This window comes from Lolium rigidum, chromosome 7 (genome assembly GCF_022539505.1).
Source record: "Lolium rigidum isolate FL_2022 chromosome 7, APGP_CSIRO_Lrig_0.1, whole genome shotgun sequence".
Classification (NCBI taxonomy): Eukaryota; Viridiplantae; Streptophyta; class Magnoliopsida; order Poales; family Poaceae; genus Lolium; species Lolium rigidum.
Genome location: NC_061514.1, coordinates 38,795,300 through 38,822,271, shown reverse-complemented (window position 1 = coordinate 38,822,271; position 26,972 = coordinate 38,795,300). Strand labels below are relative to the sequence as shown.

The following is a 26,972-nucleotide window of genomic DNA, read 5'->3' as shown; positions in this document are numbered from 1 at the left end:
CTTCGTTGTCCTGTCTAATCTGGTCTTCTTTTTTGCAGGCTTTTATATGAGTGGGCGGCACGTGGTTGGCCTGTAGGCGAGGCCGTTCACCTGCCGCGTCGCTGCCTCCACCTTTGGTCACGCGCCGGCGCGGCGTCGATGAGTTGCCTCCTGTTTCTGATTTGTTGACGTCCGTGCCGCTGTCTATGCCGTCGGCGCCGTTGCTTCCGCTGCCGGTTCCGCACCATTGCCGTGGTTTGGAGGATGTCTCTTCTGTGTCGTCTTGATGCCGTTCATCAAGTTACTGTGGGCGTGGCCAAGGTTTCTCCGCGACTGCTGGTCTTCTGCTTTTCCTCTGGTTGCTACTACCTCTGATCTCTCTACTTATTCTACTTATTTGCCGGCTGGGGTTCCCACCGTGATTGCTGGTGGTTCTCCATCTGCTGCGCAGTCTGCTACGGACATACATCGGGGATCTGGGCGTTGTCGGCCTGAAAACCCACCTTCCACGTCGGTTTCTCCACCTCCACACCGGCAGCCATGGTTCGCAAGATGTTGCTCCTGCTGTGAGTGGCTCTGTGCGCTCTTTGTCGCCTATGCGCGCACGAAGTACTGCCCTTCGGCCCGTTCTCTATGGCGGGGTAGGCCTACGATTGCCTCTTCTGTTGCCTTCGGGGCTTCGTCTACTAACTATTCTTCCAGGCAAGTTCCTTCAGACTACACTGTTGTCCTGCCTATAATGTCTGATGTAGAGGCTCGGAGGCGGGAGATATGGTTAGGCAAGGGACCTGTTGAAGAGCTTCCTGACACCTCTGTTGGCGGTAATTTACTCTTCTGTCTTGCCTGTGCTTTATCCTGCCTCTGCAAATTTGAAATGCTTAGATTAGTGATGCTGAGAAGGAAGTACTGAAACAGTAGCCCACATAGGTGGCGCGATGAAACAAATGGAGTGTTAATGTTGGTAGCTAAGCCAGGTTGCAGTGATTCTTATAGTTCTGTTGTGCCTCTATAATCCTAGATAGTTGTACGGGCTACTAGAGTTATTTCCTAAATTTGTAAGGGCCTTTTAAATGCATCCTTTAATAATGTAGGTAACCTGTGATTTCGTTAGGTGGTAGACAATTGCATCCCTCAATGTTTCATTTTAAATGTAGTGTGACTAGCATCACAGTTTAAGTTTGTCTAAACCATATAAGGGCTAGATCATATAAGGACCAGTACAGCTGTTTCTGTTGCTATTGACATCTGAGCCACGATAACCGTGATGCTATTAGGCCCACCTTTTCATCATCGATCTTATTGAAAAAACTAAAGGTTTCAGGTTTATTAAATAATTTTTTCACTAAGGAAAAAAAACTGTTGGTGTAAAGCGATGTGTGCTAGAAGTTTTATATAACAAACTTGATTTCCTAGGCATGCTAGAGATCTTATATGCCGACCTTGATCTTTTACGCAGCGTTTTGCCATCAGCTGAGAGCATATGCTCACACGCATTCCTTGCATTCTTTTTTTTCTTCACTTTCACCATGGAATTAGTCTGACATAAATTAAGGTTCATCTACAACTTAAATTACCGACTGGACTAAAATTAGAATTAGTACATACTAACTGACTATGCCACATGTTACCTTAGTTGCCCATGGCTGCTTACTGAAAATCATTTTGGTGCAAGACCGCATAGTTTGCCACATTGTTTTGCATACTGAGTTCCTGCATATTATTTTGCACCTGAAATGTAAAAAGATCATCAGCAACATATTAATTCAATGGGCATTTCAATTCATGCACATGCCAGTTGAGAGGCAATGACAGTGCTACAGGTTAGTACCGAGTAAGAAGTCTGAGAGAAACACATAAACAGGCAAGCCGAGCGAGTATTACATTAATGCTAACCAATTTAGTATGGAAAAAATCAAAAGAAGTTAGCCGCGGGAAGGGAGAGAATCATCATTTGCGTTGATTTAACATGTGCAAGTAGATAGTTTGTTCTATGCATCATTAACTAAAGAGATCTTCCTACTACCAATTATTGTTTGCTTTTTATGTTGGCATGTCCAGCATGACTACAATGGTATGCAGTTGCAACCATTACCTCAAGACAGTAAGACATTGGTAAAAGTTCAAAGATGCACTTTGCATGAATTAAAGGGGTCTTCCTGCTACTAACAGGTTTGATAAATTTTGTTTTTGTAGGTAATATTCGAATGCATCCGGATGGTCCTTCATTGGACTCTTGATCCTTTTGTTAATTCTTCGGTTGGGAGGTTCATTGACCCTTTATTGGCGTCGTTTTCTGGCACGGGTTCTTCTAATCCTGGTTTGTTTGCTATTCCTTTAGATTTTAGTTTTTATCTCATATCTTACCTTCAGGTGTATTTATGTTGTTATCCTATTCATTTATTTGTTTTGTTTGTCTTTTCAATAGTCACCCTGTGGGGAGAGTAGGCCGAGAAGTTTAATGCAGAAGATATCCGGCAGGCTTCTCTGGAGGAAAACGTGTTTGTGTTGTTCGTAGGTATGAAGGTTACTTTATTTTTAGGTACGCGAGTTCCATGAACCCCCTAAGGCAGCATCAGTTATCTAATGCCTTCACTCCCGTTTAAGGCCATCGTTCACAGCATTAACAAGTTCACCATGTGCTTACATAGGGATTTTGGGTTTGCTGGCACGTTAACATAGCCATTCCTGAGATAGATGCTCTCTGCGAAAGCTAACCTGCGCTACGCCTTATATTCTGTATATTCTTTAAACAATAATCAAGCATGATTTCCATACAACACTTTCTGTAGCCTTGGAGCTAAGTGCTACATAGTAGACTGGGAGAACTTCGACAATGCAAGAATTGAAGCAGCTGAGGTCAGCCTTTATGACCTATGCAAATAAGAGAGGGATACTATGGGTGCTCACCATTGTGGACGATCCAAACGACTGGTGGTTCTATGCTTGCAAGCGGTGCTGGAGAAAAATGGTTCAAGCTGGAGTTTCCCGTAGGCCGTAGGTGCCCCAGTTGTCTCACCACGGGCTAACACCGCAGGTATAAATTATGCGTAGACAAACAAGAAGCATGAGACAAATAGCTGTGCCATGTGTATATAACTGCTAAAGAACAGTTGATATATGCAGGTACAGGCTGAAGGTAAGCGCAACAGACGTGGAGCCAAATGCTGAGAGCATTCCCGTCACTGGCCATTCCACGTTCTTCGGCGAGAGGCCGAGAGCAGCACTGCTCTCACGGGCAGAGATGCAGATCTTCTTGCTGCACTTACTCGAGGCTGTCCTAATTTTGTTCCTGCTGCCATTTTGACGACAATTGGCAAGAAGTGCACTATCATCGCTCAAGTAGACAAGGAGACCTACAATGCTGATCCTGGAGTGGTGTTTTTACCATCCCAGAAGCCCAACTGATACATGACTCAGTGCCAGCACTGCCATCTTCTATCCACTCCAGCCTTACAATAACTTATAAGGTGGCTGTGCCGGCCGATGAGCTCAGCACACTAAACCAGCTCCCAAAAAACAGCAGCCCACAAACAACACACGGAAGAGGTAAATAGTAGCCTAGGTGACTCTCTGTAGACAACTGATCCGACATGCTCTAATGTTCTTTCTCCCAGGACATGGGTGAGGCAACCAAAGACAAGAACAGAAAGAGTACCAACAACAAGAAAGGCCCGGCCAAGACGCTCTTGAAGGGAAAGCACAAACATCAGCCTTGCCAGGTTGTAGCTCCTCACATTTCATCATACCGAAGCACTGATTCTACATCCTATTTGCATTGCAGACATACATTGCAGGACGAGGCCAGAATAAGCTCACTACTAGGGAAAATCAAGCAAATAAATCAACCACTGGGAGATGAGGCTTCTCATCAGCTTGCCAGCTTATGCTATTAAGCCTATCTGATGTAACAGTATCCAAGATGAATTTTAGCAGTTTTCTGAGATTGCATACCTAGAACTGTGTGTCTGAGTGGCTGGTGCCTACAGCTCTGTGCATGACTATCTATGTATAATTGTCCGGTATCTACAACTTCATCCACAGAATTATCCGGTATCTTTAACTTCATCCACAGAATTATCCGGTATCTAGAACTTCATCCACAGAATTATCCAGCTTAAGATTTAATGAAACGCTAGCTCCTGTCGTTTTATTCGTTATTACTATTATTTCTTTAGGCTAGCTTGCATATACTGCAACAGCTTCATGTGTCGTTGTCCGGCCTACCGACTACTGCATCAGTAACCTCCTGGATGTGCCATCACATGATGCAGGACTTGCTACAAACTTTTCAGCATTTTTTCTCCTGGTCATTCAAGTCTAAAAAAAAACTGCAGTAGGGCACTCCATCCTAATGCAACAGCCAGCCGCGCCCCTGGATTTAGGCCTAAGATTAACTTATACGCCATCTCTCATATCAATAGACAAAAGATTAAAATGGCTTACCGCATGAAATGTTTCAGAAACATACAAATGTATGTACCTTATGCTTGATCCACATTATGCTTCGTTTCTAATGTCAAGTCACTTTGAGATATTTGCAGCCACACACACTGAGAGAATTTCTGTACTTCTCCTGCTGTCAGCCATCTCGGATAACTCTTCCTATCTCTCATATCATTAAGAGAGTAATTTTGTGGCACCTCTACTGAACATGGCGCAATGTAGATTGTAATGCTTATAGCTGAATGCTATTTTAGCTTGGTTCCTTATACGTTTATGTACTGCAGCCATTTGACCAGAGATTTTATCTTGCTACGTTTGATGTATTCTCCAGCATGTCCAATACTATAAGTTGTTTCATCAGGAGAGAGTGCGCATGCTAATCTCTCACCATCTGTTTTCTATGGTGCCATATTTACAATTAATTTAGATTAGAACAAACTTTACTAAACTGCAGGTATAAAGAGCAACAGGGAGAGATCATGAAACACCACCTTGCCAATGCACGACAACAGGCCCTATAGTCGACACTCGATTGGACAAAAAACACAGGTAGCTTATATTCGGTGTGGAGGATTCAGTTTAAGTTCCTGAAAGAGTAATATCAGTCCTAGCTGTGAAATTGCACCAGTGGTCTACTAGATGTGCCATCAAATGATACAAGATTCGGCAACAACATCTGCATATACAACGGCCATTTCTTCCCTCTAATTGTTTGGGTTTTCTTTAGAGGTATTTTCCTTTAGCACATCTTAGTTTGCAAAACACCTAGAAAGATACATGTGCAAATCTATGACTGTAAAGCAGCCTAATGTCACAACAAACACGCCACTGAATTCAGTTATGAAGTACTTTCTTGCAATCGAATACAGAGGCGTAATTTTTACATATACGCAAACAAAGCAAAAGCTCAGTTGATTTTGCATACAGAGGGCAAACATGCAGTATTTCCTTCTTTTCAGACTATTTCTCCTAGATGACTCCAAAAGAAACGCCCGCTGTATACGAGCTAACAGGAACAGAAAGATATTCAGACAAAAGAAGCTTACCGTACCAGGCTACCAGCCCATCCATTCATCCCCATGAACTTCGCTTTGGCCCGTGGCCGCCGGAGCAAGAACAAAGCTTCCCGAGCACCGCGGAAACCGCGCCTCCGGCGGCTTTCTTCTACTGCCCTGATTCCCAGACCCATCCGATGGCTTCCAGCCCTCCGCTTGCGCTCTCTTTCACCAACGTACGAGCTGATGCGGCTGCATCAAGCAGCAGCGACCGCCCCAGATCCCGGCTTCCGGCGCATTTTCTGCTTCGCCATCTTTCGCTATCCTCGGTGGCCGCGACCAAACCTCCGCCAGCTGCTCCTACAGATCCTATGGCGAGAGTTCACACTTCACAGCGAGGAGAGCGCCGCCGAAGCATCCTATGTAGAAGAAGAGTGGGTGACAGCGACTTCCTACCGGTCAACTGAGCCACGCGAACCACTTCCTTATTTTGGGACACGACGCGAACCACCCTAATTCTCTCTATTACTTTCCTTATTCGTGACAGCGACATCCTTAGGTTCCAAATAGGCCGTAGACGGGGAAATCTACTTTGGCTTACAACTGTAAGTGCACCGGAAATAGCTAACGGAACCCGTCTCCGCGCGAGGATGATACTGCATCCAATCAGAGAGCAACACATGCTGACAACTTGTGTATTTCCATCAGGTATAGTGTGTGTATTTTCACTTTTTTTACATTTGAAGTAATAAAGAATAGTATACTAGTGTTACAGCACTAACTGCCATGTCTGTCAATGCTCTGAAGTACTCCAGACTGACATCGTTTTTAACCCCCTGCCCCCATTAACTGCCCAGTCATTAAATTTGATGAGTGGAGTAGTCTCTAACCACCTGGAGCAGTACACGATTTGTCAAACTAGTCATTCACTTTGATTTTCCTAACCACTTTGCTTAGCCGTGTCAAAAATTATGTACGCCTATATTCAATGATTAAAAATGCTCATTTTCTAATTATAAAATTAACTTGGTAACTATTTTAGAACGTATAAAAATGGCTCATTTTCGAAAAAGAAAAATTAACATTAATCATACAAATAAAATTTGCTGCCAACAGAATAATCAGTGCATTATTTTTTGAAAATACCTCGAGGAAAAAAATCTGAAATTTTGCACCTCTGTTATGCTTATGATTTATGTCTTCCCGGTACCCTCTTGAGTTGAATACTCATTCATGTAACTGCAACACACGTGAGAAGTGGATGCATGAGAAATTAATGCATCATTAACATATAATCTCACTGCCGCCAAATAATTTTACATTCAGGCTGATCAGATGAAAAAAAGTAAGTGGATGCATGCAACGAAGGGAAAGGTGTCAGTGCATTAAACTCTCTCCTAATAACCGTTTGTATTTCCCACGTATAAAATTTGTAACTCTCTCGTATTAATTGAACGCTATATTAAATGTTGATCTCAAAGAGTGAATCATTGGTCTTGATGTCATCCTCGCGCGTCCCCATGTTCCAAACGTCCGGGTCGGTAAGTGCACCCACTATTTAAAATTATAGTTTAAAATTTCTAAAAAATCTGGAAAAAAAGACCCAGATATTCTATGTTCGCACAGTTTGACAAATACCGCCCATTAATAGATGTCTGATGATTCTTCTGAACTTGAATATATCTATGCACTAAAATGTGTCTAGATACATTTAAATTTAGAGAAACTTTTGACATCGAAAGATGGCAGAGGTAGTGTTTCTTATGGCCAGTGTAAAAAAATAATTTTCGGGGCTCCAAAATAGCTTCTAAGGAGACATTTTATCTTTTTTACATAGTGCATATAAAATGTTTTTTTCCTGCCAAACTTTTGTGAGCTAACATAGAATGTGAGGATGCACACTCAGAATTTTATTTCGGAATTTTCAAATATTTTGAAATAAATTTAAAATATTTATTTTTATAATAGTAGGTGTATCTAGACATATTATAATACAAAACCATATCCGTAGAGCAGGCCGGTCCACACATACCTACAACGTCCTTTTGACTGTAAAAAAAAGGGTATCCACTATCCAGGTAGATGTGTTCCAGCCATAGGTACTAGCTCTTTATCCAGCAAATTTTGAAAGAAATCCACAGCGTCCTCTTTGCAAGATACAGCATGAATATCTACAGAAACAGCTCCCATTTATTCACTCTTGGCACTCGGTTTTTTAGAAACATATCTTCACTTAGTAGTGCTATCATATATATTCATATATATCATGAAACCACGGGCGCGGCGTGCGCCGCGCCATACTTCCTAGTTGGTTTTAAAATATATGTGATTAAGCAAAATATCAAACAATTTTGCTAACTAAGTTCGTGGTCAGTCAAGTTCTAAACCACTCAGTTGCATCCTGATTTGTGCATGTGAGTTGCAAGTTAAATTGCAGCTGAGTTTTTTTAGTTACAAGCAAGGTTGTAACTGAGATATTTTTTCAGTTGCAAGTGAGAATGCAACTAGAAAATACTTCGAACCATTAGATTTATTTCGTGATTTATGTTAGTCATGAGTTGCAACTGGGATTACTAGTCGCACATATTAGAAAAGAAAAACATCGGCCTATGTTAAGTGCCTCTAATTAAAAGCCCACTTAAGAGGACTTGCTATCCTCATGGGCTGAGGCACGAACCCAACCGGGAGAGGTCCAGTCGTGGCAAAAAAGAAGGGGGACTGCTTAACACCGACCTGGTCGGTACTTCCAGGGTACCGCACACCCCGCGCATGCCCAAAGTGGCCAGATGGGCCGCGGCCCAACAACATCAGGTAATACAGTTTTTCTTTTTTCGTTTATTTTTCTTTCTTTTCGGTTGATTCTTTTTAAACCCGATTTTTAAAAATTATTTTAGTTTTTTCTGAAATTTAAATATTTTAAAAATTTGAACTTTTTTCAGATTGGAACAATTTTCAAATTGCATTAAATTTCAAATTGGAACAAAATTTGAACATTTTTTAGAATGAACAATTTTTTCAAAAATCTGATTTTTTTCAAAATTTGAACATTTTTCAAAAATGAACATATTTTAAATTTGAACATTTTTCGATTATGAACATTTTTTTGATATGAACAATTTTTAGCTTTGAACAATTTTTGTTTTGAACACTTTTCAAAATTTGAACTTTTTCGAATTTGAACAATTTTCAAATTTTAATTTTTTCGATTTTGAACAAAAATAAAAATAAAAAGAAAAAAAACTAAAAGAAACAGAAAAAAGAAAAAAAGAAAAAACAGAAACCAAAACAGAAAACGAAAAAAAGAAGAAGATGAAAATGGGCCAGGCCCATTACCCAACTAGGGTGTGCGGTGTCTGGTTGACACCGACCTGGTCGGTGTATAGGATTTCCGAAAAAGAAGGTCGCCTTCATTCAGCCTTGCGACGGCATTGACCGGTTTACCTCAGACAGGAGAAGCAGAGCAAGCAACCAGCCAAGCTCGTCCCGTGTAGCGGTGTAGACAGTTCGAGAGGATTCTTGACCGATCCATCCCACCTCGCCGCCAGCAGCCGATCGACCATGGCCGCGCAGCCGGAGCAGAAGATGATGGTGGCGATCGACGAGAGCGAGTGCAGCAACTACGCGCTCGAATGGGCCCTGCGCAACCTCGCGCCCCGCCGCCTCGTCCTCTTCACCGTCCAGCCATTCTCCCCCCTCAACTACGTCCCCGCCGCCGCCGGTTCCCCGCGTAAGCCCCGCGCTGCCCAGTTTCTTTTCCTCCCATTGAGTCACTAGCTACTAACTCGTGCTGCTACTGCCGCTGCTGCTGATCGAACAGTTGGCCCGTCGGTGGCGTCGCCGGAGCTCATCAGGTCGGTGAACGAGCACCAGCGGCAGCTCGCCCAGGCGCTCGTCGACAAGGCCAAGGCCATCTGCGCCGAACACGGGGTATGTTCTTCGCTTGCTCGCATGCCTAGTTCCTTCCTCGATCCGGTCTGTGCGTGCTACGGTGCTTTGCGAATGAGTAATTGGGGGTAGAAGATTGGATCTTGGTTTCGCGGATTGCTTCGTCGCCTACATCTGATTAATTAATTACTGTAATTGAATCTGTGTGCAGGTTGATGCTGAGACCATCATCGAGGTGGGTGATCCCAAGGAAACCATATGCGAAGCTGCAGAGAAGTTGAATGTCGATTTGCTCATCCTGGGAAGCCACAGCCGTGGACCTATACAAAGGTACAGATCATCATCCTTTTCTGCTATGTGATTGCGCTTGTCGGGATTTTCACTTTAGATCCGGAAATGGGTTATTCTCTAGTGCGTTGTAGTACTGAATCAACTAGTTAATGTGATCCTTTCTTCTGGATTACAGTGAAATGTATCTGAGGTCAATGCTAATCTTTTGTGTTGTTCTTCTTATTTGCTTGCAATGAAAGTGACCCCTGAACCAAACTATCTTTCATCCTTCTTTAGATAGATGGGCATCGGTCAGAACAAAGTGCTCATTGGTCATTTCTGTTGATCCAGTGGCAAATTAAAATTCGGAAACTTACCTGTGATTTGCCAGCTTTATTCAATAAAAGAAATGTGATTCTAAGCTAAGAATGCTCCTGTAAGACTTAGTGCCTCATTCAAAATGACTTGTGTAAGTATCCTGAAAAAAAGTTTTACCCAAAAATAATTAATTTGCATGACACTGGAGGATAATTTCAACAACACAATTTCAGAAGAACACCTCTAGAGCGAAAACGATTTTTCTTATTCACTAGGACATGTGTTATCTAGTCTTTTTTGAAGAAAGAGCTCATTGGGCTCCTATAATTTGGGGCTAGAGTCAAAGAATTCATTTGTGATTTTGAAAATCAACTTGTTTGGCTGCCACGGAATTGGTATCAAAATTCCATGGATTTGATCCCATACCTAACCTTAATTCTTCTTGGTATACTGTCTTTTCTGTGGACTTATCAATTGAAATGATATCATCAATTTCAATTTATTTCATTTAATTTGTGTGAAATGGATTTAAATAAAATGATGGATGCCAGACGAGTTCTAAAGGTGTGTTCGGTTAGTGCTCAAACTAGCACTGCTAAATATGGGCACAGATTGGCTTGCAAAACTTTTGGCCAGCAAATCCTCCACCCTCACATCCTCCACCCTCACTGGGCAAACTGTGTAGCAAGAATAAGTGAGGGATGATGATTGGTACAATGGTACCTACTAAATACTCGAGTCATCTCCAATAGCATTGCTATAATAGCAATCTAAAATTTTGGTATAAAAAGGGGAGAGAGAAGGTATATCAATCCTAGCCAAAATGTGACCAGGGAATCCTAGATATGGGCGCTAATTGGTATATCAATCCTAGATATGGGCACTAATTGGCTTGCCAAACTTTTGACCAGGGAATCCTCCACCCTCAGTTGGCCAACTGTGTGGCAAGAATAAGTGAGAGAGATGATGATTGGTACCTACGAATTACCCGAGTTATTGTACTTGCTGTGTTGTTCCTCGCATACTGTCGTTATGCGTAACAACATTTGTGTAGCTTGTACTACTAAATGCTCATATACCTAGCCCTGGGATAGATTGTTCAGAACGTGCATAACATAAACTTCCATTAGAGCTACCGTGCTTCTAAGTTCTAACGATAACTGCTCAGAGCCAAATCAAGTACTCACCGCAGGGTTTCTCCATCTCCAACTGATGTGATTTTTGCTACTGTAACTGCAGGTTTTTCCTCGGAAGTGTGAGCAACTATTGTACCCACCACGCAAAGTGTCCCGTTCTTGTCGTGAAGAAGAAAGAATGAAACACTGCTATATAATGTGCTCCTCCACATTGTATGAAGAGCCCATGACAGGTGTATCTATCTGTTGTTTGTTTGTCCTAGTAACGATGTGCATATAAATAAACCATACTTGAGATGCATATATAAATAAAGATGCTTGCCAGTTTGAAGCCACACTGTATTCATTCAGTACTCATGTACATGAACCTATTCCAAGCGGAATTTTCAGAGTGAGCAATTGGTTGTTGGATACTGAAATTGACTCCGGTTGGTTGACGAGGGCTCCGTGGGTTTGCAACTATGTTATTGGTTGGTGTAAACATATTTCTGTCACTCCTTTGGTTGCTTTGTGGACTGTGGTTTAGACTAGCCATAGTGGTAGTATCATAGCTAGAATCATGCATCCTAATCCCACCAAAAATACTGATGTGGCAGGTAATTATGGATGAGAGAGAAGATTAGAGTATCATAGGTAATACTGTATCATAGCGCATATCACGAGAAAAGTTAGTATCAAATAAATCTTGTACACAAATTTATATTGGGATTCTACAAAGCAATTAATATAGCAAAACTATGATACTAGTATATGATACTATGCATTATGGATCTAGTATCATAGAAAAGTATCATGTACATGATACTACTATATGATACTATCCACTATGGCCAGCCTTAAAGCTGGGCGTGTCTACTAAACCTACCCGAACTGCGACACTGACAACCATGAGAGTAATCCCTACTTAGAAATAACAAGCCGTGAACAATGCAGCCAACACATTCGCTTTGGTTGACGAGGAAGTTTTGCTTGTTAACAAATTTCTTTGGCAACTCCTCGCAATCTTTTTCTTTGGCTCCATGTACCTGCCTTGCCTTGCCCGTGGAGCTTCATTTATTTAAAGCCGAGCGTGTGTAGCAAACGCAATCTCTTGGGTGAGAAAAACTGCCCGTGGAGCTTCATATCTACTATACTATTAGGGAACTAACTTCTTTTTTGTGAGATTTTTGAGCCTCTTAAAGAGTCAACTTAGGAAGCGACACGTGTTTTGATTCAGGCTGCCTATTTCTTGTGTACGTTTTGGTGCTGCCTAGCAGTTTCTTTAACATGATTTGCTTCCTGGTGCGTTGTTGTGGTGCGTTTGCTGGTGTGGCCTTAGCAGAAGGGTGGGTAAAGCGGTGGTGGGTAATCAGGCCAAGTTCTAGATGGTTTTCATCTCCTCTTCCTACAAGTTCTGCGCACGGGATGTGGCAAATTCCAGATGGTGCCTGGTGCGGCCGGAGGGGCTTGCGGCGGCCGGCATCAAGCGGGGGATGGGGAGATGCGTGCTGCGACTTGGCGTCGAGAGGCTCTGCAGGCGGCCGGTGATCTATGGGGTGGGGCGGTGGAGCCGGGCAGTCGAGCCGGAGGTACGCGGCAGCAGGCGGTTCTGCTTGGGCGACGAGGTAGATGCGGCGGAGAACGGCGGCCGGAATAGGCTGCTGGCGAGGTGCAGCCGGTGTGGTCGCCGATGTCTGCGTCCAGCTGCCGCCGCCGCGGGGGCAGAGGGGAGTAGCGGCGCTGGAGGAGAGCAGCAGGGGAGGAGCGGTGCCGGTGTGGTCGCCGGCGTTTGCGTCGAGCTGCGACCGCCGCGGGGGCAGAGGAGAGTAGCGGCGCTGGAGGAGAGCAGCAGGGGAGGAGCGGTGCTGGCGAGGTGGAGAACGGCGGTTGACATCAAGGTCGGCCGGGATACGCTGCTGCCTGCTGGTGAGGTGCAGCCGGTGTGGTCGCAGATGCCCGCGTCGAGCCGTGGCTGCCGCGGAGGCAGATGGGAGTCGTGGCGCCGGACGGGAGCAGCAGTGGAGGAGCGCCGCCGCCGACGAGGCAGCGAGCTCCGGTAGAGCATACTCTGCATCGCCGGCTGATGGAGGTGAGACGTCGCGAGGATTGAGGACTCAGAACATCGAGCGGCAGTCGTCGGGGTGGACGGCAGTGGGAACATGGAGGGTGTGGTGTGGTGGCTCTCTGCTTGGTCGCCCGCGCTCGACAAGGACTATGTAGGTGGCGGAGATACCGGACCCAGAGGACGATGAAGCCATGTATGCCATCTTCAGCCCGCAGGTTAGGTTGCCGACTTGGTGTGATTGTGTTATTTGAAGTTGTTTCAGTGTTCGTATTGGTTTCAGTTTTAATTGAATTTGACCTGAACGTGATATATGTGTGTTAAATGAGATGAACTTAGTTATGGCCACATGAACTGGACCTGTCAATTGATTGTTTTTAAGTATTTTTGGTGCAATTCTTGGCTGGTACCATGTAATCTACAACATTCTCTCTTTGGTAGGATGAACCCATGTCGTGTTTTCTGTAATACAGGTTGGCCTCAACGACAGTGGGGATTATAAGACACAACAACCAAGGATCCTGCAGGAGATTCCATATGGAGATTTTGTACTGATATGAAGTTTGTAACTAGATAAGGTTGTAGAATTTATTCTAAAAGTGAGTATTTCAATATCGTCCACCTCAATGTAGGCTGAGAAGATATCAGTTTTATGGTATTCTTCCTCCAAGGTAATTTTGTCACCATTACGAACCATCCATTGTCCCTATTGTGTTTGAAACACTTTATGATATTTGTGTGAGTTGTTGTAATGTCTACATATTTGCAAATGACTAGCCAATTTGATCAGCAGTTCAGACTTAGGGTGCTTATTGCATTCAAAGGATTTTTGAGGAAAGGTTATCTCTGCAGGGATGCATATAATAGCCCTAGGCGTCAGCAGCCAAATGCAGCAACACAGCAAAGGTATTTTCTTCAATAATTAGCACCGCTATTTGACAAGCAGCATATTCTTTTCTCATTTTTATCCTACCCGCATTTGTTCTCATGGCCCATAGACCATGATATCAGTAGAGGCCCTCCAAGATCACAACTTCACTGTAATGGTGCCAAGTCTGTTATCTCTCTTGTGCAGGTTGTAACTGGTCCTGCACATAAATGCTTAGAGATATATCGAAAATAACTAAAAATTATTTGTGATTTTCCCATAGTAAATGAGTCGACACCAGTGTTTTTCCTTCGGACTATGGCACTAATAGTTTACATTTGGTAGGATACTTCTATTTTACCGTAGGAAATATTCGGAAACATTTAAATAAGTCATTTGAGATTCAATATATGTTCTTCTCTTCAGTTAGTTCTGGAAGAAGGAACGATAGAAGATTGTTTTCTGCGGCCTGTGCATTTTGTTTTACTTGCTAAATAGTTCCTGAATAACAGGAACCATCCTGAGTTAAAACATGAATACAAAAATAAACTATTTACCTAATTTCTATGCTACACCCTTACTTCCTACAGGTACCATAACATTTGTTTTTCCAATCTGCAGCCATATATTTCAGACTCTTTCATTCTGGTTAGAAAATAATAATGTATTCAGGGATTTAGAATATTGATCAAGTAGTACCATGTTGAGAAGATAAATGGATGGATGGCATTGATCCTTGGTTGGATGAGATGACTCGACTGCCTGCATGTAGCTTTGAGAATGGAAGTTCAGGTGTGTTATTGTTCACAGGCGAGAAGTTAACAGGTAGGAATTGCTAAATCACTAACATTTGGGTTTTACACTTCTACATATGACCTACCTTTTGGAAGAGTTCGCATTGATAGTTAAAGCTTATTGTCTCCATCACTACTTAAATCGTACATAGTTTAAAAAAAGTCTTGAATATATTTGACTAATTGGATCTTCACTATGACAGGAAGAAGCACCGAACATCTTTGCAATGACTAGAAAAAGCATGGATGTTGAGTGTGTAGAATGGGTTTACAAAGCTGATGTCTATTTCCTGAGATTTTGGAAGTAAATGATTCCTCGATGAACGCTGAGAATAGGATGGAAGATAAGAATCTGCACATAATTTTCGCAACCCTGTGGCTTTGATTGTTTGCCCTTCTTGGATCCAGGCGGCTCTGGAGTTCGGACTCTCAATATCACGGTCCACTTTACTACATCGTATCTGATCAAGCTTCTTAGGTAGTGCCACCTTCTTCCTTTTCCATCTTTTTTTATCGCTTTTTAATATTTCCCGTTTCCATCTTTTTTCCCCATGTGAAGAACCATCTTGCGCTGATGCTGCTGGGCAACCTGACGTGCCAGTCAGATGCACCACTGCCTCCTTCATCGTCTCCCGTTCTCACTTTCCCATGCCATTGCTGTGGTCAACAAAGATCCCCTATGTTTAACATGCTTTAAGAGACACGCTGTAACAATTTCGAGCATCTTGTGTATAAAAATTGTGGTGACAACATACAATGACTACCTACTAATTAATATTGACCTATTTGAGCACAACCTTCTGCACATTGTTTTTTCTTATCATGTCAAGGATTATTTTTGAAAGAACATGGCTGAGAGATACATTTTTTGCAGGTTCAGAAAAATGCAGATTGGAGGTTGACACCACTTGCTGATAAAATTATCAAATTCAGTGACTTGAAACCTCTTCGATTTCCTTCGAATTGCAATTTTTTTTTCATTCACACCATTCCCTGTTAAACACTGTCATCAACTACTTAATCTGTAAGTAATAAAGAAATATTTCTCTCTTTTTTGGTCAAAAGAGATACTCAGTATATGATTGTCTGTTTTGATTAGCTACATAAAGGACTACTGTTTGACAATCAGTACGGGGTAAAAATATTTTCCGTCTTTCCGGGTGAAACAAAATTGAAATCCATTGAGTAGTACTTTTTTGGTGCCATGCCACCTTGCCATAGTGTACGGTTCTTGCAGCATCGGCATTACAAAGGAAGGTAAAATTGAACTCACTAACTAAAAGTACCTTTGATATCATCGCTACCTTAGTTTGCTGCATGATCCTAAAAATATAACTTATTGTGGTTATGTACTTTTAACATATTGTGGTTACATTCCACTGGCCAATAATGTCTCCTTGGGCAGTAACGAAGCCAGGGTCCAAGCAATGGGTGTACAGAGTTCCTAAAATATTATTTTTACTCATTTTTCTTACTTATTTAGTGTATATTTTTAGTTATTAAAGCCTTTTGCAAAAATTATTGGGTGTACATTTGTACACCCATATCCCCACGTAGCTCTGCCCATGTCCTTGGGGCAGGCTTACATAACAATTGAATCAGCCAACTGGTGAATTTGTATAGCATATTTACTATCTAAGCTGTTCACCACAATACTACTATAGAACTAATGAGTTGTAGTTTGCATTTTGAGACTGCGAGGGGTATGGCATGTTGGTCCTCTTGAGAAGCCTCGAGATATGCATAGAAATTCTCATATATTACATTCTATTCCAAATAAAGATTCCATATAAAATTTAACCTCTGAAACTGGTTCATTTTATTAATATAGTTTGTAAGGAAACTTAATGTTATTTCTCATACATGATAGATTATTTATTTTAGTTCCATTCATCCCTCGAAATATGTTGATCAAGGAACAAGATGTATAAATGATCCATTTGTGTATACATGCATCGCCATTCCATATGCTATTGCAGAGTTCCTGAGGCATATGGTGTACCAGGGGCAGCACCATCTCAGTACTGTCATTGTAGAGAAGGCACAATCTCTCTTTTTTTTAGAAAAGGAGAAGGCACAATCTCCATGGAATAATAAGGAGGTATAGAGATGACACTGCACTTACTATGCCAGTGTTGTTTGCCAATGATGCTATCCGAAAGTTCTACACCCTAAACCCAATTCATATACATGGCAGATCTGGAGCATGTTTTAATATATTGAATCAAACATTCATGTCTGGATTCAAGTTAACCTGCTAAATGACAAAGCATGGATCATCCTGTTTTTTCATTGTATGAGATGATATCTATCTCAATGGAAGATTGGATTCATGAGTGGGAGTTATAGCTTATTTAGTGGACACCTGAATATGGTTCAGCGGGGTGTGTGTTCAGTGAAATGGTTCAGCTACAAATAAGTGGTTTGCCATGTAAGCTAAGTTCAACGCATGTGATTCAATACATACTTAGACCTTTTAGATCAGTTAAATCACATGAAGGTTTCCAGCTGCCCGTTCCTTCATATATCAACATAACATAGTTCAAGTTGTTGGGCACTTTGGTTAGTCATTGCATTGAAGTTCTTACCCATGTACTGGGTTGCTGAACGCTTTGTTTGGCCGTTGTACTGATAGGTTCTTATCTGCCATGTGCTAGCTGGATTTTACGCTTTGTTTGAGGAAAATATTTTGCTGGGCCCAGACACATTGTAAAATATTATCCACCTACTTGTATCTATGTATAATTATGACAAGTGCCTTGCTTAGTTCACTCAGCATGTCTACTTGGCGTAGTCAGACTACTGTCATTTTAAGTGCCTGTGTAATCATGACAAATGCCCCCTTCAGCTTACTCATCATACTAATAGATTTGATCAATATTGCTTCAGCACTGTCTAGAACTCATGGCACACTCTTAAGTCTTAGATCCAGTATATAAAAGGGCATCACTCAATCTGACATACTGGCAAAATGTTTTTGTTTATATAAATACAGAACAATATCAATAACCCTGCCTTACAAATATGACAAAGGAAAACCGGGCATACAATGCACTCTGCCTTCGACAACACCGTGGAGCTCCAAATCCCTTGCGGAGATGACACACAACTCAATCGAGCTCTCAGCCTTCCACATACCTTCAGGCGCCAAATCCAAATTTGCTGCTCTCAATACTTTCAAGCGGTGAAGCCAAATTTGCTCCAGATACCGGCCTCCTCGCACCAACAGAGGAACTCATCACCACCATCTACTTCAACGATTAGGACACCAAGGCAAGTCACTCACATCTCTGAAAAAGGAAGACCAGCACCACCCCTAAGCATGTACGATCAATTGACCATTAGGTAATCCATCGCTTTTGTAAGACGCCATTACTTTTTGATAGCCACACATATTACAATCATTAGTAAACATTTACCATCGCCAAAAAACTACCATCAACCAGCCACCGTATGGAGCGGCGTGCCGCCGCGCCAATGATTGCTAGTTTATTTAAAGCCGAGCGTGTGTAGCAAACGCAATCTCCTCGTGGAGAAAAACTGATCGATCAATGAAACATGCTTGAAGCGACAAGTGAGCACTGACGCTGGAAGCCAAAGGCAAAAATGTGCGCTTAACTGATACGGCGACATTTGTAGGCAAATGAAGATTTCACCATGAGAAATTGAGAATCCTTACTCGACAAGTAGCAGTGAACAAAGCGGTCGATTGGGCGTAACCATGTCACAAATCCCATATTCTGTTGAACTCATTCCATCTCACACTTCCCTCAAAAGAATGGTTAACATAATCCCACCACAAAAACGTATGAACACACACAGAAGAAGCACAAAATACACCCTGCATCTGCGCGGCATTACATGTAGTCTCCCTCCTGTCACAAACCTACCAAGTAACCCAGCTAACACTCACACGCACGTTCAAACGCACGAACGAACACAATGCTACCTAGTCCTAGTTCACGGCGGTGCACACCTTGCGCACCTCGCCGTCGCTGCCGGTCTTGACCCCGATCCTTCCCAGCTTGGCCATGGCTGCGACGAAAGCCTCGTTGAAGAAGGTGGAATTGGCGGCGAAGCGCTCGACAGTGGGGCGGGAGCGGCGGTCGGTGAACAGAACCTGGTCGGAGGCGAGCACGCCCTTGTTGTAGCGGAGGTTGTCGAAGTAGGTGTTGTCAAAGGTCTTGGGCGTGGAGACATCCAGCATCGCGAACGACGTGGGTGTGTAGTTCATGGGACACACCTTGCGCAGCGACCGCAGGAAGTCGAGGTTCATCGGCGGGTTGTACTTGAGGCGCTGCTTGAAGGTGTAGATCCGGCGCACGAACTTGTCGCAGTGCGTCACCCCGATTGTGTGCGCACCTGCAGGCAGACATGAAACAGAGTTAGACTTGGGCAATGCAGATTCTAACTTCAGCCTGATCTACTTATGAGCCAATTTGCTGGTTCGGACCTGTGACAGGGAGCCAGTTTTTGGCCAAGTAGCGGTTCAGGATTAACAAATACTGAGTGTTTATTCTCAAAAAAAAAAGTGCAGCATGAATTATCTTTACCAATGAAATATAAATAAATAAGTAAGTTGCAATAGTCAAGTGCGGATTCAGGGCTGAATGAGAGATAATGCAGTTTGTGTCAACAAATCAATTCTCCAGTTCAAGAATTTTCAGTTGGCAAAACATGTGCTCCTGTTATCCTGCCTGCACTATGCTTTTTTAACTTTGTGTGGACTATGGACCAAATCGACTACTTCAGTCAAAAGTTACCGCTGCTTGTTTCGATTTGTGTCATATGGTGGGCCTTCTTGTGTCCAAATCTAAGCCTTCCGGTTAGAGCTATGACTGAATTTGAGAATATGTGAAGTTTGTCTCAAACAATTGCCCTTTTGTGAGTTGCAAATATTTAATGTAAAACATGTGCCATTGTGGTCCTCTAGCACTCCTAATTTTACTTTGGATGGACCAATTTGACATGTTCAGTCAAAAAGTTCCTCCTACTTGCTTCGATTTGGTGTCATATGGTGGGCCTTCTTGCGTCCAAATCTAACCCTTCCGGTTAGATCAACAAAGCTTTAGGATCTCACGCGAAACCAAGAACATTCAGACAGACGTCCTCTGTTCTCACGTACGGCCAATGAGATAAATTATGATACTCCCGATATGGAATCAGGGACAAAAAGAAACGTCAAAAAAATGAAACCGGGCACACCAAATGGCCATATATGTGTCAGGCATCAGCACATGACCTCGCTGCTGCTTCAGCCTTGGACACAAATCTCTTCGTATTTTAGTCTGTTTGTGTCGGGTTTTCACTGTCTAAATGTGGATTTTCTTTTCATGCAAAGTAGCTTTCGACTTGGATGCGACAAAACAAACTGGGGAAGTATAGTTTTCTATAAACTATCATGGAAAGGAACAAAGAAATCCCAGTATAAAACAGTGAACCACTTTGTCTTGTGCTCGGATGTGTCACGTGAACCGTGCAGAGGCCATGGAAAGATGCTTGCACTGCGATCAACCTACTGAATGAATTAAAAAAATGCGGCGCAACGCTAACGAGGAGTGGTAAAACTAATCCGTATGGTTAACTATCAACCGTGTGAGTATCCCCCAAGCCTGTACACCATTTTTACTCCTTGCAGTAGAAGTTGGAAATGGATCGAAATTGGTACCTGAGAGCGCGATCATGTCGAACTGGGTGAGGCCATTGCTGGCGAACAAAGTGTTGAGCTGGTTGAGGTCGAACCCCGGGCCGGGGAGGACGTGCTTCACGATGGCCCTGTTGAACGTCCTGCCGTCCAGCCGCCCCAGCTCCACGCCGTAGCTCGGACCGCCGGTCTACACCAAGAAATAAGAAATATCAGCCAATGTAGTCTTTGCATGCTGAATAACTACTGGAGTTTTCCACTCACTAATCGAGAGAAACTGCAAAATACCACCACAATTCAAGACTTCAAATCAAAACACCACCGGCTTTTATTTTTTTCGCAATTTGCCACCGGTTAACACTGATTGAGCTTGACTTCACAGATCTAGGGTTTTGTCTCCTCGCTAGCGACGCTGCCGATCTGCTCCGTCTTAGGTGGCCTAATGGGCTTGGAGATGTTGTGAACCACGGTCCCTCGCCGGTGGGAGGTTTCCCTATCCTTTTAGGTTGCTTTTCAGAGTCTTGTTCGGATAATGAGGGGGCAACTATCCTCATGGCATAATAAGGTCCTCTTCGCTCTAGCGTCGGCGGAGGGCGTGTGGAGCTTTGTGTCCGGTTGATCTCCATAGATCAGCTCCGTCTTCATGTTCATCAGTAAAGGTATGGCTCTTTTGATCTACGGTTTTCATTGTTGGTGATGGTTGCTGCTCTACTGCATTGGTTCTTTGGGGCCTTAGCATGATGACTTAATGTTCCTCTACCACAACAAGCTATATATACTTCGAAAAACTTTGTCTGGCTCTGGCTCCAATCATGGAGGGGCGAGGATGGCGGCTCGTCCCAGTACCTTCGCTAGGTGGTCTAAAACTTATTTGTAATTTTTATTACCTTTGGTGCTCTTGATGATGATTAATCGGTCCTTTTTTAAAAAAACTGACCGATTAGTAAACACAGTTTGACTCCGTTTATGACCGATGGAACTGGCTATAATCGATGATGTGGCATAAATATTCCATACATTTGACTGAGCGATTTGAATTGACATAATAGGGCCACTCATGATTATGGGACCCACTTATCAAGGCCTTCTTCTTTCTCACTCGATATCTCCACTCTCTTACTCAAATTCATCGACGCAACTTGTCGTAGCCGCACCGCCCTCCGTCGTCGGGCTGGCTCATCACATCGACCACCGACACCATCTCATGGTCAGATGTGTCCTACGACCGACGCTCCTGCTAGGTCGCCGACTTCGACCGGTCAAGGCGCAAGCTCTCCGACGCTTTCCTCCATTCCATGAAGGTGTCTCGAAGGGTCAAGATAGTGGGTCGGCAGCGCCACCATGGCAGTTCTAATTTGAAATCTAGACGAAACCGCCCCTAATAGGGTGAGGGCAAGCTTGGGCTGAGTTGTTCACCAAGACAGGCTTGGCGAGAAGCTTAAACAAATACCGGGGGCATATTGCGAAAATATTGGAACCCAATTGTTTTTTCAGTTTGAAGCCTTGCATTGTCATGGTTTTATATTTTGCAAATTTCCCACTAACCGGTAACTAGGTATTTGCAGTTGCATGAGGAAATATTTGGTTCCAGGGTTTTTTTTAGTTCAAAACTGATTGAATTCGGTTCGGCGAGATCATAGCAGGACTGGAATCATTTCCCCCAGTGCTCTGGGAAGTGTGTGAGCTAAATTGTCGATACCTAGCCTAGTCAGGCATTTGCATTGCCAGCGCGCGGTCTACGACTCTACTACGGAATGGAAACTTTGTCCGGGAGAGTTTGCAGACGAGAGCATCGTGCGTTGCGTTGCGTTGCAGGCAGCGTCAGTTTCACGGACCTGTTTGGGCCAAAGCGTCACGGGCGAGATGCAGACTAGAAACTGCGAGATTACAGCTACAGTGACCCGAAATACGAGCCGGCATCTCATCTTCTTCTCTCCATGTGACATGTCACGTCACGTCACTGTCGCGCGAACTCACTCACTCACGCTGCTGCGCAAAGCGTGGTAGGCTCAAGCTGTTTGCCGTCTCTCAAAAGCAGCAAGCAGAGAGACACAGCAAAGTTCGCCGTGCATGCCAGCTAGCTCGCCCCGGAGCGCTCGTCGGGCTGCCCTGGCGTCCTCATCCAAGCCGAGGGCCATGGTCACCGCGCGCCGTGGCGAGCACATCGGCACGAGAAGAGGGACAAGGCGAGCGCGCCGGCCGGTCCGGGTGGCGCATGCGCGCGTCGCGACGCGCCGGGCGGGCATCCGGTCGCGCACCCGACACGCATCACGTGTGCTCCGCAAGAACCAACCTTTTTGTGCTTCGGGAGGGACCGAGACACCGGGAACGATCTCTGACTGTGCAAGCTGGGTCTGGCCGTGGCCCGTGGATCACCACCGGCCGCGGCCGGAAGCAGCATTGTTGGACCATGGCTAGCATAGCCTAGGTTGCGGTGCCTAAAAAGTCACTGACAGGCAAGCTGGTCGAACAGTGTACCCGCCCTTGCCCGGCGTGGTGGGGGCTTGCTCGTCTGCCAAAGTGGTGCGCACACTGCACAGAGCAAGGCCCGGAACACAGGATGGCGGGTCAGCGAGGTGAGCGTGAGCCAACCAGGACTCGCCCGTGCTTGGGTCCGTGCGCGCCTGGCAAGTCCGAGTTCTGACATGGGCGCACTACCGGTACATACCGGCAGCCCAGCCATGCCGTGCGTGCGAGTGTGCCCCGGCCGACGGGGTGGCAGCGCGGCGTTGCGCACGGACTGGACTGAGCTAGCTAGCTCGCTAGAGGAATCTGGTGGTGGAATGGACTGGCGGTTACGCGTACCAGGGAGACGACGTCGCGCGCGGCCATGGCGAGGATGTCGGCGCAGGAGACCTTGCCGGCGCACCCGGGGAGCGCCTCCACGGCGGCCTTGGCCTTGTTGATGGCCTCCACGGCGTCCGGCGACAGCGTGGCGTCCGCGCCGCTGTGGCTCTCGTCGTCGCCGTTGGACGCCATCAGCATCACCGACGCGTCGCAACCCTGCAGCGGCAAGCAGCAATGTCAATCGACGCCGTGCACTTCTCAGCCGGCGCACGCGCGCGGCGGAGGAGCAAGAACGGAGGACGCGCTTACCCGCACGAAGCAGTCGTGGAAGAAGAGGCGGAGCGTGCCGGGCGCCACGGCGAAGCTCTGCTGCACGTGCTGCGAGATCACCGACCGCACCGTCGACTCCGCGCTCGGGCAGCTGCTGCCGTAGTAGTTCTGCCGCAGCTGCGCGCTCGCGGCGCCCACCGTGACAGCCAGAGCGACCACCGCCACCAGAGCGGCTCTCCAGAGCAGCTTCGCGCCCGCCATTGCCGACCGAACACGCTCAGCTCGGCTCCCCCACGTCGGTGTGGAGAGGACGCGCGCGAGCGTGTGACCGCGACAGACACCGTGGGGGCGTCACTGACGGCGGGTACGCGCGACACGGTGGCGCGGTACCGGCTCCTGCGGCGCTGCCTAGAGATTCTGTGTGCGCTTGCGTGGGGGCGCGGGAGCGAGGAGCGAAGTGCGGAGGATGTCGCGTGGATATATAGGACCAACGGGTTCGTTCGTTCGTTGGTGATGCCCGGAGGAAATGACGGAAAAGAGATACCACTACGAGTGGCATGGCGCCGCGCGCACCTCAGCAGTGCGATGTGAACCCGAGAGAGACGGCCGTTGCGCGCGCGCGGCAGCCGTTTGCAATCTCGGCGCCGATGATGGGACGGAATAGAGTATCTTTACCCTTTTCCGGTTTTCGATGGACTCATCCAACGTTTCCTTTTCTGATGAAGTCATGCAGGGATCAGCCTTTGGTGCATGAGTTTATTCATCACTTGGGATTATTTCATCTTTTCTTTGCAACGAGGGGTTCATTTTAAGAAAAAATAATCGACAAGAAGGATCAGACCCTGCCCTCTGCAACGAAAAAAATAATATAGACTTGTTTGATTTAAAAGATTTCTAGAAAAATTTGTAGGATTTTTACCTAGAAAATTTTCCTCTTGAATCATCCAAAATTCCTATGAATTACTTTCTCATAGCACATTTCTAACAAGAGGTTTATCCTCTTGTAAAAATTCCTATGTGTCTATGACAACTATGATATGCACTTAATCTCAATAAAAAAATTCTATGACTTTCCTATGCTACTATCAACAACTAGTTGTACCAATTTTTATAGGTTTCTTTCCCATATGATTTTAGAGGACATGTTATAGCAATCATTTATTTTTCATATTCCTTAACTTCTCCTATCCTATGAATCAAACAAGCCCTACAACTTTTTTACTAATATACTCCAAAAAAAAAAGGACAAAGAGCATATAAAAACTCTGAAGCCTCTGCACAACACACCTACGGACCCGATAATGGATAAAGATCGTGATAACATGGACTTAAGCCAAGAAAACAAAAAAATTACTCCATCAGTTAGGAGCCAGGAACACATCGCATACCCTGAGATGCCTTCTAGAAGAAAGAAGAATGCTCAAGCGGCTTAACGGACTCTTAGCGATCACCTCATGTACATGCTACAGATTACAAATGTTGTCACCGACATGGAAACACCGAGTAATCTTAATGGTTAAGATATGCATTCGCTTCACACACCCTACTGATGACGCCACCATGGCGCCTCCTCCCTACGCGCACACCTCAACAAAGCATAGTCCTTCAAGACTTCGCGGTGTCACGCCGCCGAGACCCATAGTCGTCGACACGGAAAGAACCACGCCGCTCCACCTTAGAACCCCTCCATCCAACAACTACTCCAAAAACGATGTCCACTGGGGGGAAAATGGCGCCATCCAACAACTACTCCAAAAACGATGTCCCCTGGGGGAAAATGGCGCCATCCAACAACTACTCCAAAAACGATGTCCCTTGGGGGAAACGGCTCCACGCATCGCCATCGTCCCATCAGGGAAAACCAGATCTAGGATTTTCCACCGGAGCAGCTCGGGCGAGGAGTAGAAGGTTGCAACAATGATACCTTCAACAAGGAAGCGACACACAAGCGTCGGCATCGTCCGCCACGACCTAATTTGAGCTCGATTTTCACCGGCAACCACACCTCCCCAAACCTGCAGCCGGCTAGATCGCCACCACCCGTGAGGTTGGTGCCGCTACCATCACTGGAAGCTGCTGCGCCATGACACCTGGCCGCACCATGGCCATGTCCACCTAGCCTTCACAACCAGGACGAATTGCCACGCGGCCTATAGCCACCGACCTAGATGTCTGCTAGACGTAGCTACAAGGGGTGGCAGGGAGCCCCCCCCCCCCCCACCACCACCACCACCACTGATGTATGTGCCGAGATTGCCTTGGGAGATCGGTAGCACCACGCCGCCGAAACCCCGCTGCACACCCGCTACCGCTTGTGAAGAAGGGCCCAACCACTACCGTCCCATGTGTGGGCTTTGCCCAGTAGCCTCCTCCGACGCCGGCGGTTAAGGAGATGTGGAGGGTGTCATCTAGTGTTAGCTAGGTGGAGGTGTTAGGGTGAAACCTCCATTAAAATTGGCGAAAATACTCATTCAAGGCACTGGTTCATTTCACTTGTTAATGCTACTCTACATGCTAATTCTAGGTAATTACTGTACTTAAGAGGACCTTTATCGAGCAACAAAACACACTTGAGAACCCGAACGACTATAATCACTGTCCCTACACGGTCGAGTAATCGAGCGACTAGATGCTTCAGAGAACAAAAAGCCATGAACTGATGGTCCGCCTGCATGCACCAAGTCTACAGTATGGGACAGTGGCCATAGCTAGGTAGCAGGCGAGCATGCTTGCTCTGCACTCCGTTTGCTTGCCCGGAGAATCAGTACAGCTCTGGCTACCATCCAAGGCGTCCTCACATGCCTGGCGTCGTTGCGTGTCCAGCTTGTGGCCGGCCATGGGCACGGTAGACTAGCCAGGCCGCCCTGTCCGGCCGATACCTGCGCCGCACGTCGGCGAGAGAATACAAGATTCACGGACATGCTGCAACGAAATACGGCCGCTTTCCCTAGTACCAAGCTAGCTAGCTAGCAGCCGGCCAGGATAATCTACGGCTAACAAGCAATGCAATTATGCGCCTAGCCTAGCAAACACCTGGAGTAACTTGCACAAATCTATGGCTAAACAAAAAATACTTCCACTAACCCACTAGCTACTACTGGTACATCGCAATCATGTTAGTTTAGCACCCGTACCTTGGATACGCAGAAAACGAGCAGACATCTCTGGAGCATTTCAGAAGCCCAACGTGCGACCCAAGTGGTGCAGAGCGGAGTGGGTTTCTTGGGGAAACGATCGGGACTGACTGAAGATTAATCTGGAGAGGCTAATCTAACCAGGAATGCAAGTTGACAGCATATAGATTGGTGACGAGAATCGGACGCCTCTACTGAAGCGCATTAGACGCCTTGTTTTCTACTGTTCCCTAGCAGACGCATCCATCTTCGCTGTCTGCCGCCCCCTCGGTCTGTGGCAACGGAAAAGCAGAACGAAAAGGATTTGTTTATTTCAGACAGCAGAATACGAGGGATTTTGGACATTTCTGATGAGATCGTCTCTCTCGGCAGCTGGTACTACCCTACTGTTACTTTGTATTTTAACAC

The 26,972-nt window shown here is 45.2% G+C and overlaps 3 protein-coding genes across 7 annotated transcripts; 1 reads left to right on the top strand and 2 right to left on the bottom strand.

The window, feature by feature from the left end:
* Positions 1-648: 648 nt before the first annotated feature.
* Positions 649-5,865, bottom strand: LOC124679227. 5 transcript variants are annotated; one of them, XM_047215021.1, is made up of 4 exons: positions 5,469-5,865; positions 1,608-1,707; positions 1,419-1,516; positions 649-840 (listed from the first exon to the last, which is right to left on the bottom strand). In XM_047215021.1, exons 1-4 carry the CDS (start codon positions 5,609-5,611, stop codon positions 714-716), a joined length of 468 nt encoding a protein of 155 aa, XP_047070977.1. In that variant the 5' UTR covers positions 5,612-5,865; the 3' UTR covers positions 649-713. The 5 variants fall into 5 exon arrangements, with proteins under 5 accessions (XP_047070977.1, XP_047070978.1, XP_047070979.1 ...); XM_047215022.1 differs by having other exon boundaries at positions 649-834; XM_047215023.1 differs by lacking the exon at positions 1,419-1,516.
* Positions 5,866-8,841: 2,976 nt separating this feature from the next.
* Positions 8,842-11,445, top strand: LOC124675573 (universal stress protein A-like protein). The gene is made up of 4 exons (XM_047211650.1): positions 8,842-9,144; positions 9,235-9,344; positions 9,514-9,632; positions 11,130-11,445. Exons 1-4 carry the CDS (start codon positions 8,976-8,978, stop codon positions 11,206-11,208), a joined length of 477 nt encoding a protein of 158 aa, XP_047067606.1. The 5' UTR covers positions 8,842-8,975; the 3' UTR covers positions 11,209-11,445.
* Positions 11,446-18,684: 7,239 nt separating this feature from the next.
* Positions 18,685-23,691, bottom strand: LOC124669282 (peroxidase 50-like). The gene is made up of 4 exons (XM_047205922.1): positions 23,470-23,691; positions 23,179-23,376; positions 20,398-20,563; positions 18,685-19,091 (listed from the first exon to the last, which is right to left on the bottom strand). Exons 1-4 carry the CDS (start codon positions 23,689-23,691, stop codon positions 18,685-18,687), a joined length of 993 nt encoding a protein of 330 aa, XP_047061878.1.
* Positions 23,692-26,972: the final 3,281 nt, after the last annotated feature.

Coding starts and splice junctions, on each gene's coding strand:
- LOC124679227 (XM_047215021.1), bottom strand. CDS start 5,611: ATGGGTCTGGGAATCAGGGCAGTAGAAGAAAGCCGCCGGAGGCGCGGT. Junction 1,708..5,468: donor TGGGCTGGTAGCCTGGTACG/GTAAGCTTCTTT, acceptor TTTACATTTCAG/GTGCAAAATAATATGCAGGA. Junction 841..1,418: donor ACGCTGCGTAAAAGATCAAG/GTCGGCATATAA, acceptor TCAAATTTGCAG/AGGCAGGATAAAGCACAGGC.
- LOC124675573 (XM_047211650.1), top strand. CDS start 8,976: ATGGCCGCGCAGCCGGAGCAGAAGATGATGGTGGCGATCGACGAGAGC. Junction 9,345..9,513: donor CCATCTGCGCCGAACACGGG/GTATGTTCTTCG, acceptor ATCTGTGTGCAG/GTTGATGCTGAGACCATCAT. Junction 9,633..11,129: donor AGCCGTGGACCTATACAAAG/GTACAGATCATC, acceptor CTGTAACTGCAG/GTTTTTCCTCGGAAGTGTGA.
- LOC124669282 (XM_047205922.1), bottom strand. CDS start 23,691: ATGGCGGGCGCGAAGCTGCTCTGGAGAGCCGCTCTGGTGGCGGTGGTC. Junction 23,377..23,469: donor TCCACGACTGCTTCGTGCGG/GTAAGCGCGTCC, acceptor TTGCCGCTGCAG/GGTTGCGACGCGTCGGTGAT. Junction 19,092..20,397: donor CGACATGATCGCGCTCTCAG/GTACCAATTTCG, acceptor GTCTGCCTGCAG/GTGCGCACACAATCGGGGTG.